Source organism: Tursiops truncatus, chromosome 19 (assembly GCF_011762595.2).
Source record: "Tursiops truncatus isolate mTurTru1 chromosome 19, mTurTru1.mat.Y, whole genome shotgun sequence".
Classification (NCBI taxonomy): domain Eukaryota; kingdom Metazoa; phylum Chordata; class Mammalia; order Artiodactyla; family Delphinidae; genus Tursiops; species Tursiops truncatus.
In genome coordinates, this window is record NC_047052.1 from 57,946,341 (window position 1) to 57,960,559 (window position 14,219).

The window sequence follows — 14,219 nt, forward strand, 5'->3', positions numbered from 1 at the left end:
AAAATGTTATTGTAAAGCTTCCATCCAATATTCCAGCTTGATGCAAAACAGCGGATTTCTAGTTGAAACACTTTTCCTAGGATAAAGTTTTTCCTTAACAATGCACTCTGATCCACAAATAGTTGAGATCTCTTACAAAAAGATGTCTCATTCCCTACGTTCATGTTGCTCAAGTAGGATTCCTGGTGTCCTCTTCACTGTAATTATTTGATGTTAAATAAAGGCTACACAACTGTGGAAGGATTTTGCCTATTCTTTTCATTCACAGGTTTCTTCTACGATGATAATTTCTACTGATTAATAAGGGGAGAAGTCTTACTGAACTAGTATTAAAAATTTCCCCTCTTGATTATACTTATAGGTTTTTTTTCAATGTGTTATCAAATGTACAATAAAAGAAAAATCTCTCATCAATTCAATTCACAGAGTTTCTCTTCACTATGATTTCTCTGGTGTTGAAGTAGGGCTGAGTGACCACTAAAGGCTTTTCCACAGTCAGTGCATATAAAGCGTTTCTCTCCACTATGCATTCTCTGATGAATAATAAGAGAAGAATTCTTACAGAAAGCTTTCTCACAATGATTACATTTGTAGGGTTTTTCTCCAGTATGGTTTCTCAGATGTACAATAAGGGAAGAACTCTCATTAAATGCTTTCCCACATTCATTACATCTATATGGTTTCTCTCCAGTATGAGTTCTCCTGTGTGCAATAAGATGAGAGCTACAGTTAAAGGATCTTTCACATTGATTACATTTGTAGGGTTTCTCACCAGTGTGGATTCTCCGATGGGCAACAAGGTGGCAACTCTGGCTGAAGGATTTTCCACATTTATTGCACTCATAGGGCTTCTCTCCAGTATGAGTCCTTTGATGTCTAACAAGGTGAGCCATCTGGCTGCATGATTTTCCACATTTATTACATTCATAGGGCTTAATTCCAGAATGAATTATTTCATGTTTAGTGAGGGCTGAACGTTCTCTGAATGCTTTGCCACATTCCTGACAGTTATAGGGTTTCTCTCCTGTGTGAGTTCTCTGATGGGCAATAAGGTGGGAGCTCCAGCTGAAGGATTTTCCACATTCAGTACATTTATATGGTTTTGCTCCAGAGTGAGTTCTTTCATGTTTACTAAGGGCTGAGTAATCCCTAAAAGCTTTTTCACATTCATCACATTTAAAGGGCTTCTCTCCAGTATGCATTCTCATGTGGGCAATAAGATGGGAGCTCCAGCTGAAAGATTTCCCACATTCAGTACATTCAAAAGGTTTCTCTCCAGTATGAGTTCTCTGATGTCCAATAAGATGGGAGTTCCAGTTGAAAGACTTCCCACATTCATTACATACATAAGGTTTCTCTCCCGTATGAATTCTCTTGTGTACAATAAGATGAGAATTCCAGCTGAAGGCTTTTCCACATTTATTACATTCATAGGGTTTGATTCCAGTGTGAGTCCGTTCATGTTTAGTAAGGGCTGAACGATTCCTAAAAACTTTTCCACATTTATCACATTCATAGGGTTTCTCTCCAGTATGAGTTTTCTTATGTTGGATAAGGTAAGAGCTCCAGATAAAAGACGTCCCACATTCATTATATTCGTAGGGTTTCTCTGCAGTGTAAGTGCTTGTATGCTGTGTAAGGAATGAGTCATACCCAAAGACTTTCTCCCATTCATTGTATTTATATGCTTTCTCTACAGTACCAATTTTTTGATGTTCCATAAAGGATGAAAAGTAAAAGATATTCTCATATTCTTTGTAATCATACTGGTTTCCTCCAATATGAAGTCCTGGATGTTCACTAAATGATGGGCTCTGGTTAAAGATTTGATGGCATTCCTTATATTCATATAGTTTTTCTCCTGTATGCATTCCCATATGATCACCAAAATGCAGTATATGATTGAAAGATTTAACAGCATCAGTACATTTGAAAAGATTATCTCCAGTTTGCACCCTTGCAGGGTGAACAGGTTGCATGGAGTGGTAGAAGGCTTTGTCATACTCATTATTTTCACAGGTAATCTTATCTGCATACATTATGGCTGAGTTACATCTCCAACTTTCAGCATTTGTATCAGGCTTATAGAAATGTTCTATTTGAGAAACTTTCTGAGATGGAACAATGCTTAGTCTCTGGCTACACCCTGCCCCAAGTTCACAGAACTCAGCGCCTCTTTGAGACAGTACTTGCTTTTGCATGAAGACCATTTGCCTCATAGCTGTACTCTGGTTCATGTGATACATTTCTAATTGGTCTTTACATCCCAAAACTTCTAACCTGGAGAACCAAGGATCATCCCATATGTATCTCTCCAACTTCATGCTATGGGACTGTTCCTCCTCAAGAATGCTCTGTGTTGGGATCAACGCTTTGCTTTCAAGATTTCTCACCCATTCTGAAATAAACAGAAAATATCCATGAGAGCATAGGGAAAGAACTTCTAAGAGTAGAGTGGAAAAGGTAAGATTTACTGTCCATATTATTGAAAAGGTAAGCATGAACTTGTTTCCAAATAGACTTGTAACCCAGAGGAAGATTGTAATAGGAAAGAGAAGAATAGTAAAAAGTGAACAAAAGTAGTTTACCAGAATACAAAGTGTGCACTGAATATGAATAAAACCCATTTAGGAGTATCTTCCCATGAAAAGGAGGACCAGTTATTACGTGTGTGCAGGAAAGAGTTAACTCTACACACTTGAGTTGGTCACACTTTGCACATTCCCAAGAAGGCCTGTTTCATGACTGGCCCTCGGCCAACTTCTAAGGCCTGAGATCCTGCAATGTTCTAACTCATAAGAGTGTTCTGCATGCTTGAACCCTTGAAGTATACTGTACCAACTTCTCTAGATAGTTTGTACAAACAATGTCATTTATGGTGAACACCTGCTTCCTTCTGGGGTTCTGGAGCTTCCATGATTACTCAGTCAGTCATGTGTGTCTAAATGACCAACCCCCAATAAACACCCTGGACTCACAGGCTTGGGCAAGCTTCCCTAGTAGATGACACTTCACACAACTCATTGCTGAAGGAATTAAGTGTGTTCTTTGCAACTCCACTGGGAAAGAACTACTGAAAGCTTGCATTTGGTTTCCTCCAAGCTTGCATTTGGTTTCCTCCAGACCTCGCTCCATGCACCTTTACCCTCTGCTGATGTTGCTTTGTGTCCTTGCACTGTAATAAACCATTACCCTGAATATAATGCCTTTTGAGTCCAGGGAGTCCTTCTAGTGAATCACTGAACCTGGGGGTTGTCTGGAGGATCCAGATGCATTTAATACTATTAAGGTGAAAAAATAGTAACTGGCTTAACAAAAGACAGATGAACAACCAGCCCCTCAGAAACTAATGTTTAAATTATTAAAGTGTGCTAATTCATTTCTATGTTATAATGTCCTTACTGTTCCCCTACTTTGACACCTGCCAAAAAAAGAAGGGGATGGGGTTAAGAGAAAGTATCACCAACAAAGGCTTCAAGCTATCACATTATTTCCTATCTCACAGAGTTCAGTCAATAACACAAAATCATCCTCCTGAATGGCAAAAATCACGTGGTTTCAGGATACTCCTAAAGTTCTTCTAACATGTGTAGAATAATGACAAAAGAGATAGACTGGAAAGACAGCACACTGCAATGAAGCAGATACAGGAGTTATAGTCTGATAATCTGTATTTAAGTACTGGCTCTGCCACTATCCTTACGTGACTTTTCTGAAGATTAAATGAGATTGTGAATCCAGCAAAATGTCTGGCAAATTCAATACGTGGAAGCTACCTATCATCACTGCTGAGGTATCAGTCCTCCAACAACAGGGGTCTGTATTAGTTTCCTATTGCTGCTGTAACAAATTACCACACATGTTGTGGCTTAAAATAACAAACTCACTGTCTCACAGTCTGAAAGTCAGAAGTTCTAAATGGCTTTCACTGGGCTAAAATCAAGATAACTTTCCTTCAGAAGCTCTAGGGGAAAATCCACATCCTTGCCTTTGCCATCTTTAAAAGCTGCCTGCATTCTTTGGCTTGCAGCTCCCCCCTCCATCTTCAAAGTTTATCATTCCAACCTTTGCTTCTGTCAGTCACATCTCTGTGTCTCTGACACTCCTGCCTCACTCTTAGAATGACCTCACAATAACATGGGCCCATCCAGACAATCCAAGATAATCTATCTCAAGATCCCTAGTTTAATTCACATCTGAAAAAGTCTCTTTTGCCATATAAGGTACCATATTCACAAGTTTCAGATGTGGACATTTTGCAGGGGTGGGTATCATTCATTATTCAGCATACCACAGGGTCTAATGCTGCAGGTACCCAACAGGGCCTAGACCCTTGTCCTCTTTCTCCAGGTTTTTCTTCTTCACTATACACCATTTTCCCTCTTTTATTACCCAAGTCCATTACAACAGGAGAGATCCTACTCTGCTCAAGAAATGGCACTTACTATCAATTTTAAGCTTAGCTTCTAGTAGTTAGGGAATGATCTTCAAACAACTTTTGAATTTTTCCAGTAGAAACTTTAAAAAATGGTAGCTGACCAAGTCACTGATTAGATAAATAATGTCCGTCCAGCTTCATACTCAGTACTTACGGCCTGAGTGTCTCTTCCACCTGTAAATTATAATCTATGTGATGAGGTGACGATCTAAACAGTTATGAATACACACATTACATCACTGAGAGTTTGTGGGGTTGTAGATGCTAAGCGGATGGGAGGTCAGAAAAGGAGACCACGACAGAAGCAATCAAGGAAGGTTTCACACAAGAGAAATAACATGAGCTCAGTCTTCGGGCATGGCTCAAATACAGACAGACTGCTGGTATGGCATGAGCAAAGGCATGCGTGATGTGACTGAAATGTAAGGAGGGCCTTAAGGATGCCAGCTGAGTAAACTGCAGGAACTAGTCAGGAAATGAGCAAAATAATAGAAAAAATTGGAAGGTCTTGAAATCTGGTCAGAGTTATTTAAAAGGCAACTCAAGTCACTGTAGGTTTACTGGCAGAGACCTCATAATGGAAGATTTCAGGGATATAAATCTAGAAACAACATCTGAGGGGGCTAATAACAAATAATAATTCACTCACCAACTTGAGCTGGAATTTTATGAGGATGCCTACCTGAGGGTGATGTTGGTGGAAGCTGAATGACACAGCTGACATTTCAGAGGAAGAAAATCTCAGAAGTCAAACAAGAGATTACTTCTTAGAGAGGAAAGAGCAGGCAGTCAGGATGACTTCCCCATTTCCAGCTTAGCAGACTCATAGAAGGTTGGCATCAGGGATATAGATCAGGAAGACGGGGAAACAATCTAGAAGGGAGAGCTGAGATTCCTGGTTCTACCAAGATCAAGGAGACAGTTGAGATGATTTCCAAGAAGGCAGAAGTGTAAGGATGGAGGTGGTGGAACCACAGGGCTCAGGACAGTTACTTAGAATGGTCAGCACTGACCATTAAAGCTTCTGGAATTCATGACTCCTTGGTGGAAGGTTTCAGATCCAGATAGGGGGCAGCTGGTTAAGACTCCACAAAAGTTCACTTCGTTAGATGGGAAGATGTCCAACTTCAGGACTCAAGAGGGGGCCATGGTATATCGTTAAATTAAAAACAACAAGATACAGAATGATGTGTATTGTATTCTACCTTTGGAAAGGTGAAAAGTACCTACATATGCCTATATTCTTATAATTGCATAAAAAAAACTCAGGAAACAAACAATAGAAATTATTGCAAGCAATTAACCTCGGTAAGACGTCAGTGAAATTTCACCACTCCATAAAAGCAACCATAAAACTGGCAAAACCTGACAGAATAAGTTTCTTCTGAATTCTCTAAATTAACCAAAGACTTGCAGCAACCCAGGGAGAGTTTATTCAAGGAAAACTGAGTTTCAATAATAACGGTGAGTTTTGTGGCATTTTAACTTACCCTAATCCCATCTGACTCCTCAACTCAGCAGTAGCCTTGGAAAATAACAGCTCACATTTCTGGTGATAGAAGGAACAGAACAAAGCTAGAGCTTTTTCAAAGCCTCATTCCCAAAGAACAGTCATCATCTGACCTGTTTGGTGGTTCCCAGGAAGACCCCACTTGAAAGGCTTGTGGGAACTTGCACAGCGCTAAAAACTTCTAGGAAGTAGGTATTTGTCAAACGTTTAATGGCAATGTTTTAAAGCGTTACTGTCTGAGGTGATGGAAAACAGACGGGGTACACAATACACAAACCAGAAAATGAAAGGAAAACCTGAGGAGTGAGATGTCCATAGATTTGAAAAGTCCTAACATATTCCTGGGAATCTAGAAGGCCCATGCATACACACTGTAATTAAACTTTCAAAAGCCAAAGCCAAAGAGAGAATCCTGAAAGCAACAAGAGAGAAGCAAGTCATCATATACACGGGATCCTCAACAAGATAAACAGCTTATTTCTCATCAGAAACCACGGAGGCCAGAGAGAAAAAGAAATATGTCAACCATGAATTCTATACCTGGCAAAACTATCATTCAAAAGTGGAGAAATCAAGACATTCTCCGATAAAAAAAGCTAAGAGTTTGCTGCTAGTAAACCTGCCCTACAAGAAATGCTAAAAGGAGTTCTTTAGGCTGAAATGAAAAGACACTAACTCGAAATACTGACTACCAGTAAAGGTAACTACATAGGTAAATACAAGAAGACCATACAAATGTGTTTTTTGTTTGTTTCCTATCTGATTTAAAAGACAACTACATAAAGCAATAATTATAAATAAATTAAAGATCTGTTATGAATCTATGTTGAAACACAATGTACAGATGTAATTTGTGACAATAATAGCACAAAAGAGGGAGGACAGAGCTATACAGAAGCAAAGTTTTTGTATACTATCAAAATTAAACTGATAGTAACCCAAACTAAATTGTTATAAATTAAGATGTTAATTATAATTCCCAGGGCAACCACTAATAAAATAACCCCAAAATTTACAGTAAAAGGAAAGTGGTTACCTGTGTGTGCCTCTGTGTGTCTGTGTGTCTATCTGTGTGTCTCTCTGGAGAATAATAATAATGTGGATAAGAGGAGAGAGTATAAATGAGATTTTTTTCAGCTTACACATTTTATATAGCTTTGAGTTTTTTGAATCATGTAAATACATTATCTATATTAAAAAAACATGTTTTGTTGTTTTTTTGTAAGAAGAGTTAGTGACTACAGGCCACAAGTTTGGCAATAAAACATTAAAAAGCAGGTAAATGAATGAGAAGTCTTCTTAGACAAAGGGACAAAGCAAAGAACATGAGAGGTGAGGAGGGAAACTGTAGCATACAAAAACTGTTACCGTGTTAAAAAGGTGGGCATCTTTGCTCTGAATCAACAGCAGAAAAAAGTCAAGGGATAAAGGGATAAAGCTCCTTGGAAGGAACTGTGACCGTCTCTGAGGAAGTGAACTCCTCACAGCCTCAGCCCACTTCCCAAACAAGGATGGCTTGGAGGAAGGTTCCTCGCTCCCACCTGGGGTCTGCGCTCACCTGGACAAGTGCCTTGAGGAGGATATGCCTGCTCCACTGACCACGGTTCTTCTCCTTGCTCCAACAGGGAGATGACCTCGGGCTTGGCGATCTTATTCCCTACATGTGGAGGAAAAACACAGACTTGTAGAGCCATGTAACCCTCCCTTGTCTATTTCTCATGAATGACTTCATTTCATCCTTGAACCTCAGGGCTCTAGATCATCTCAGCCCTTCTGAGGCCTCGTAAGCTTGTAAACAGAGAGTAGCACAGGGGATTGCAAGGGGGACAGCATTGTTTACTTGGGCAGTCCCCGCCTTACCCACAGAGAGCAGATGCCCATAGGTCTCCAGCATCACATCACGGTACAGGGTCCTCTGAACAGGGTCCAGCTGCCCCCATTCCTCTTGGGTGAAGTCCACAGCCACATCCTTGAAGGTCACTGGTTCCTAAAAGAGCACACATGTTCCTCCTCAGCCCGGAGCTACCCCCACTCCAGTGTTTTCTGGGGCTGGAGTGAGGCTGACAGCCCTGGAGAGGAGACAGTACATAGAGGAATTGTCCTGGATGCGTTCGGTATTCTCACTGACGTGGGTCAGGTCTCACTGGGAGCCACCCAGGGCCCTGCATTTGGGATGTACTCTTAGGGAGTTAGATATCTGGGCCCACAATAACCACAATAGAGATGAGCAGGTCTCTCCTAAGATCTTGCCCAATTCTAGTTAACACTGGCTAGTATGGACAGGACTCCCATCTGGGCAATTCCTCCTGCTTCTCTGGAACTGCAGACACTTAATAAGACCGAGACCAGGACCAGGGTGGATGCAGACTCTGAGCCCTGGTCACAGACCAGAGAACCTGGGGCTCAAGTCTGCTCCACGTGTAGATCTAGGACCTGGAAGGGTGACCGCCTTCTTGGCCACAGCAGAGACACTTCCACTCCCAGATTGTCTCCGACCCAAGGACTGGAGGTAGGGGTGAGACAGGATTAAGCAGAGCAGCCCAAGCCAAAGAGAATCACTTACAGTTGCTGTCAAAGCACTTTGATTTTGAAAAAGTTCAAACTGATGTTTTTAGGAAAAAGAGAACCAAGAATACCCACTAGAAAGCTAAAGGGAAGTCTGATTTTTGCAATGAATGCATCCCTTACAGTCCTTTGAAGCCATCAACGTGAGCCTCAGGTATCTGGACACTTCCAGGTTGTGGCAGGGGGACTGGGGAGCGAGCTGTGCTTCATGGGAGGTGAGTGAGCGACAAACCCCACAGCCCCTGTTCCTTCCTAGGGCCCCCTCCTGGGCTGTCTGTGCACTACAGTCCTCCCTTCCATGTCAGTGCAGAATCATCCCCAGGACAAACACCCACTGAATGGATACACGTGCAGTGCGCTTCCACTCCAAGCATCCCTCCACTTCCTCACAGCCTGCTATTCACTTCTCTTCCACCCACATGTGGCCTTCCTTTCTGTCCTGAGAGTCATCCCCGACCAGGGTCAGCCCTCATGCTGGTCTTCAGTGTAGACTTTGCTCTGCTGGTCTGAACTGCTCCTCCTCCACCTTCACATGGCTGGCTTGAAACACAGAACTGCTTCTGCTCCAGTGATTCTCTAACTCCAAAAAGCATTTACAACTGCTATTCACAACCTCCTTTAGTGAAACCCTCCTTAGCCTTGGACTCCTCCATTCCAATTTTTTTATTTTCCTCTTACAGACATGCCCAGGCCTCAGTTTCCTTACTGGCTGCTGCTTCTACATTTTTGGGGTAAACTTTTTTTACTTAAATGTAACATTCGGGTAGAGAAGTGCACAAAACCGAAGTGTGCACCATACCTAAACTCAATGCACTTTCAGAGTGATCACACTTGGGAGACCAGCTGGGAGGCCAGGCTTCCTGCCCAGGGTGCTCCTGGTGTGCCCATCTCATGCTCCCTAATCTCAAGGGTGGCACCTACTTAGATGGCTTCAAAGTTCAATAGTTAACAAGGTCCAAGCCCATACCGTGGCAGCTGTCAAGCTGGTGGACTGAGCCACAAGTTCACCTCCCACCCTTCCCAAGACCCCAACAGATCCCCATACACATACTTAAAAAGGAACAAAACCACCACATCTAATTGACACAGAAGGAATGAAATCACTAGAGAGATTCTGCAACCCCTACTAAAATAGTGGACATTGGCAATGATCATCGATGACTGCTAAACCACAGGTGAAAGGCATAAGGGAAATGTCCGATGGAGGGGTCAGGCTGACAATACCTGCAGCCACTAATCCATCACATCACCTGGAAATGGGCCAACCAGACAACCTGTGCCCACTGATGCAGGACAGTAAGAAGGACCCAGCACCACCTATCAAGTACTCTTGCCCAAAATACAAAGCCTGAATCTGCCCTATCCTCTAGCTCAATTACCAGTCTATGGGAGACAGCTGGATAGAGGAACTCATCCAAGGACATCACAAAGGCAAAATCAGGCAACCCAAGACAGGTGACCTGGTTTCTTCAGTATATGAAGCACATGCAACATGTGGTCCTTGCTTGGATCCTGATTTGAATAACAACTGCAAAAGACATTTTGGGGACAAGTGGGGAAAAGTGAATACGGGCTTGGTATTAGGTAATAGTAAGGAATTACTGTTGTTAATTTTGTTGGGTGTGTAAAGGTATTGTGTTTATCTTCTAAAAGGTATGAATGTCTCAGATACATACACAGAAGTGTGAAATGATACAGTATCTGTGCTTTGCTATAAAATACTCTAGTTTTTTTTTTTTAAAAGGTTGTCCGAATAAATGAAAAGGCAGAAAGTTGGAAGGTGACATTTGCTAAGGCTGGTGAATGTGGGTGTCTGTCGTCAGCTGAATAATGGCACTGCCAAAGACGTCCATGTCCTAATGACTGTTACCTTAATATGACAAAAGATGTCATAGTTACAGAGATGTGATTACGTTAAGGATGTTGAGATGGGAAGACTATCTTGGATTATCCAGTGGGCTCAATGAAATCACAAGGGTCCTTACAAGTGAAAGAGGTAGGAGTGTATGCGTCAGAGAAAAGGAGACAATGCAAGCAGAGGTCGGAGTGATGCACACTTAAGATGGAGGAAGGGGCCATGAGCCAAGAAATGGCAGGTAGCCTCTAGAAGCGAGTGAAAGCAAGGAAGCAGCCTCTCCCCTGAGCCTCCAGAAAGAACACAACCCTGTAGACCCATTCTAGACTTCAGACTCCAGAACATGAGAATAAATTCATGTTGTTCTAAGCCATTAAGTTTGTGGTAATCTGTTATAGCGGCAACAGGAAACTCGTAGGGTTTTTAAATCTCCAAAAGTTTTTTTTTTTTTTTCTTTTTTGCGGTACATGGGCCTCTCACTGATGTGGCCTCCCCTGCTGCAGAGCACAGGCTCTGGACGCGCAGGCTCGGCGGCCATGGCTCACGGGCCCAGCAGCTCCGTGGCATGTGGGATCCTCCCAGACCGGGGCACGAACCCGCGTCCCCTGCATAGGCAGGCGGACTCTCAACCGCTGCGCCACCAGCGAAGCCCCTCCAAAAGTTTTTTTTAAGAAAGTAAACGACATAACTGGCCAGCGAAGAGGCCGTCGGCATGTGGTGTTCTACACATTCCCGCAAGATGGGGAGATGAGTGTGGCTGACCAAGGAACCAGAGCAAAGGAGACCCCAGGCCTGCACATTAGAAGGGGCTGCAGGGGAAGCAGGACCCCAAGAGAGGCTCTGGGCTCTGAGCTTAAATGCCACTGAAGCCAGGAGAATCAGGCTGCAAGGTCTATACTCAGGACCTCTATATTCAGGACAACTTTGCCAGTTGCCCCACATCCCTGCCAGCCAGTTTGCCTTGTGGGAAAAACTCCCTGGACCCTCCTCATACTCAAGAGTGTGGGAGGTTCTCAGGCTGCCTGGATGAGTGACTACCCTGGAGTTGAGACCCCTTCAGCCCAACACAGGGAGAGGGGAGGGGTCTGTGGCCTAACAGCCAGCTGTGCACCCAGGAAACCGGAAGCAGAACCGACCTGGTGATCCTGGCCCACCGAGGCACATGGAGATTAGAGTGAGACTTGTCAGGGGAGGGAGGGAGAGAGACAGATAGAGACAGAGACCTAGAGGCAGGTCAATCAGGAACCAGACCTACTCAGGTGCACAAAGCAGATCTGTCAGACACAGCCTCACAGCTCTTCTCTGGTAAACAAAGACAGACCAGAGGGCCCCTGCACACATGAGGAACATCTGCACAGGTGGAAAGACTGAACTTAGCAGCTAAGAGGACAGAGAATCCAGGCAGCAGTCACATCCAACTTCCAATGACCTATACTTCTAATTCCCAGATTGGAAAGATTCGGTATAAAATAGGACAGGATAATACAAGAGGCTCAGAGAATATGAAGAAGAGATAAAAAACACAGCAGTCAGGGGGCCATCTAACAGACAACCTCAGAAAAATAATATAAAGGAAAACAGGAGGGAATTTTTTAAAAACACAGGACTTCTTTAAAAAAGACACAACCAACACTAGCCATAAACAAAGACAGATATATTTGACAAAAATATACCAAAAAACATTTCACTGATAAAAGACACCATAGAGACAAGCTATAGATTTGGAGAAGATAATCCATATGTGGCAAAGACTCAGGATCCAGAAAGCATGAAATGCCTACATATTAATGTGAGAATCTACAGAAATCTAGGGATGGGAGACACACAGAGAAAGAAGGAAATACAGATGGCCAATAACTCATTTAAAGATATTCAACCTCACTAGCAATCAAAAACATGCAAATTAAAATAATGCAATAAACTTTTGTGGTCTTGAGGTAAACAAAAATTAAAAGACCCGATATTAATATTGTCAAGTGGCAGCAAAGATGCAGGGAAATATGCACCTTCTGAGTGGGGAGACTGAGAAGGGGCTTTGCCCTTTCAGAACCACGTGGAAGCACTGGTCACACGGAAAACACAAACACCCTAAAACTCAGCGAAGTGCTGCCTCCAAGGTATGCCTAGATAAACTTAAATGTGCGCACAAAGCAAAACTAAAAGAACTTCCACAGGGCTTTGTTTGGAATAGGAAAAATGGTGGAAGGAGGAAGGACTTATAAGCTTATTCTCAGAAGAGATGAGTAGAGTGCGCTTCTCTGATGTGGCAAAAGGAATGTACTTGACCTTCATCTACCACATGGATATACCTCAAAATTGACCTTGAAAGGTGTAGAAAAGCTACATGTGGAAAAAGCATTGTTAAAAAAACCAGATTATTACCTTATAATGTCTATATAGTTTATTACCTACATGAGTATGAAAATGGATTAACTATGTACGTATCTTAAGTGGTTGTTGTCAGGAAGGGTGCAAAAAGAATGTGATTGGGGACGAAAAAGAACGAAAGGTAAATATGGCAAAACATTAACGATGATTTGGAGTGGGACCCTGTTTAATCACTTTTTATACTTTTCTGCAGTTATGGAATTTGTCAAAATAAAAATTTAAATAAAAAATATTTTCAGAGTTGAGAGATGTCATCAAAACTGGAAGGGCCCATGGACTGCCAATCAGGAAGAAAAAAGACCCCTAGCAGAATATGCCCCAATGTCAGGGCCCACAACTCCTGGAGGCCTTAGGGATACAAAGAAAATGCAAAACTGAGGCTGGTGATGAAACAAAGAGACAGCAGAAGATAGGCACCTAGTCTCACCAGCTGTGGAGACAAGAGGTGGGGCTGGGAGACGAAAGCCTCAGTTACCTAATGCTTAGGAGCAAGGAAGCAGAACAGAGAAGGGCCCCACCCCCTAGGTAGGAGTGAGCCCTTCCATTTCACAGGTAACCCTTACCTGAACTCCTACTTTCCAAATATCATCTGCCAGGATGACTTGCAAAGATGTTTCACCCAAATTCTTGTAAACATTTTTGGACATGTTGCTTTGTATACAAGTATAATCATTTATCTAGACATTCTAAGGCACTTTATGAAATCTGACACACCAGCCTCACGTTTAAACTACAGGAGGGTTTAAGAGAGGATGTAGGGGGTTCTGAGCTGGGTCTTAGCTGTTTACCTGACAGCTAAGGATCTCATCTGATTGCTCCTGCATTACCTGAATTCTCTGACAACTGGCCCCTTCATGGAACCTGGGGAAGTCCAGATATACTCTCTGGCATCTTCAGAATTTCATTATTTATTAATATTTTAGGGCAAGCTCTTTGCAGAGAAGGAAAATATAACTAAACTGTGCTCAACCTTGAAACAACCAAAGACGGAGGCAGAGTATTCCATTAATTCGTGTTTTATGTGAATGTTTACTGTGCAGAAATCTTTGGTGTATTGTTATAGTGGGGGTTTGAGAGTTTCCATATTTGGGGGGGTCTGGCTGGGGTTTTTATATGGGCTGGGATATTATTATTATTTTCCCTATTCATCAAAATAATGGGCTCCCACTAGCTGAAACTTCACTAACCAACATGTTTGTAAGATCAGACTATTCAGATAACAAGGGATGACAGCATTTGATATTTTCACCAGGTGAATGCTTTATTTCAATAAATATTTAATTTGGAGGGAACAATAGAGGGATAAGGCGCTCTTGTTTGTGTTCCCAAGACCTCACTTAATACAAAACTCACACATTCAAGTCTTGAGTTTCCCACAGGGAAAGATCCAAAGTGGGTGTGGGAAGGGGCCAGGAGTACATGCTCACAAATCACAACTCTTCAGACATTAGAGGGTGGTGTTA

General features: G+C 42.4%; 1 protein-coding gene across 1 annotated transcript in view; it reads right to left on the reverse strand.

Annotated features, from left to right (window-relative positions):
• Window positions 1–435: 435 nt before the first annotated feature.
• Window positions 436–14,219, reverse strand: part of ZNF606 (zinc finger protein 606) — a 52,604-nt gene continuing 38,820 nt past the window's right edge. The window contains 4 exon segments of the mRNA XM_073796742.1: window positions 436–624; window positions 627–2,398; window positions 7,507–7,605; window positions 7,809–7,935. Of these exon segments, the coding sequence (XP_073652843.1) occupies window positions 583–624; window positions 627–2,398; window positions 7,507–7,605; window positions 7,809–7,935 (2,040 nt within the window). The 3' untranslated portion in view covers window positions 436–582.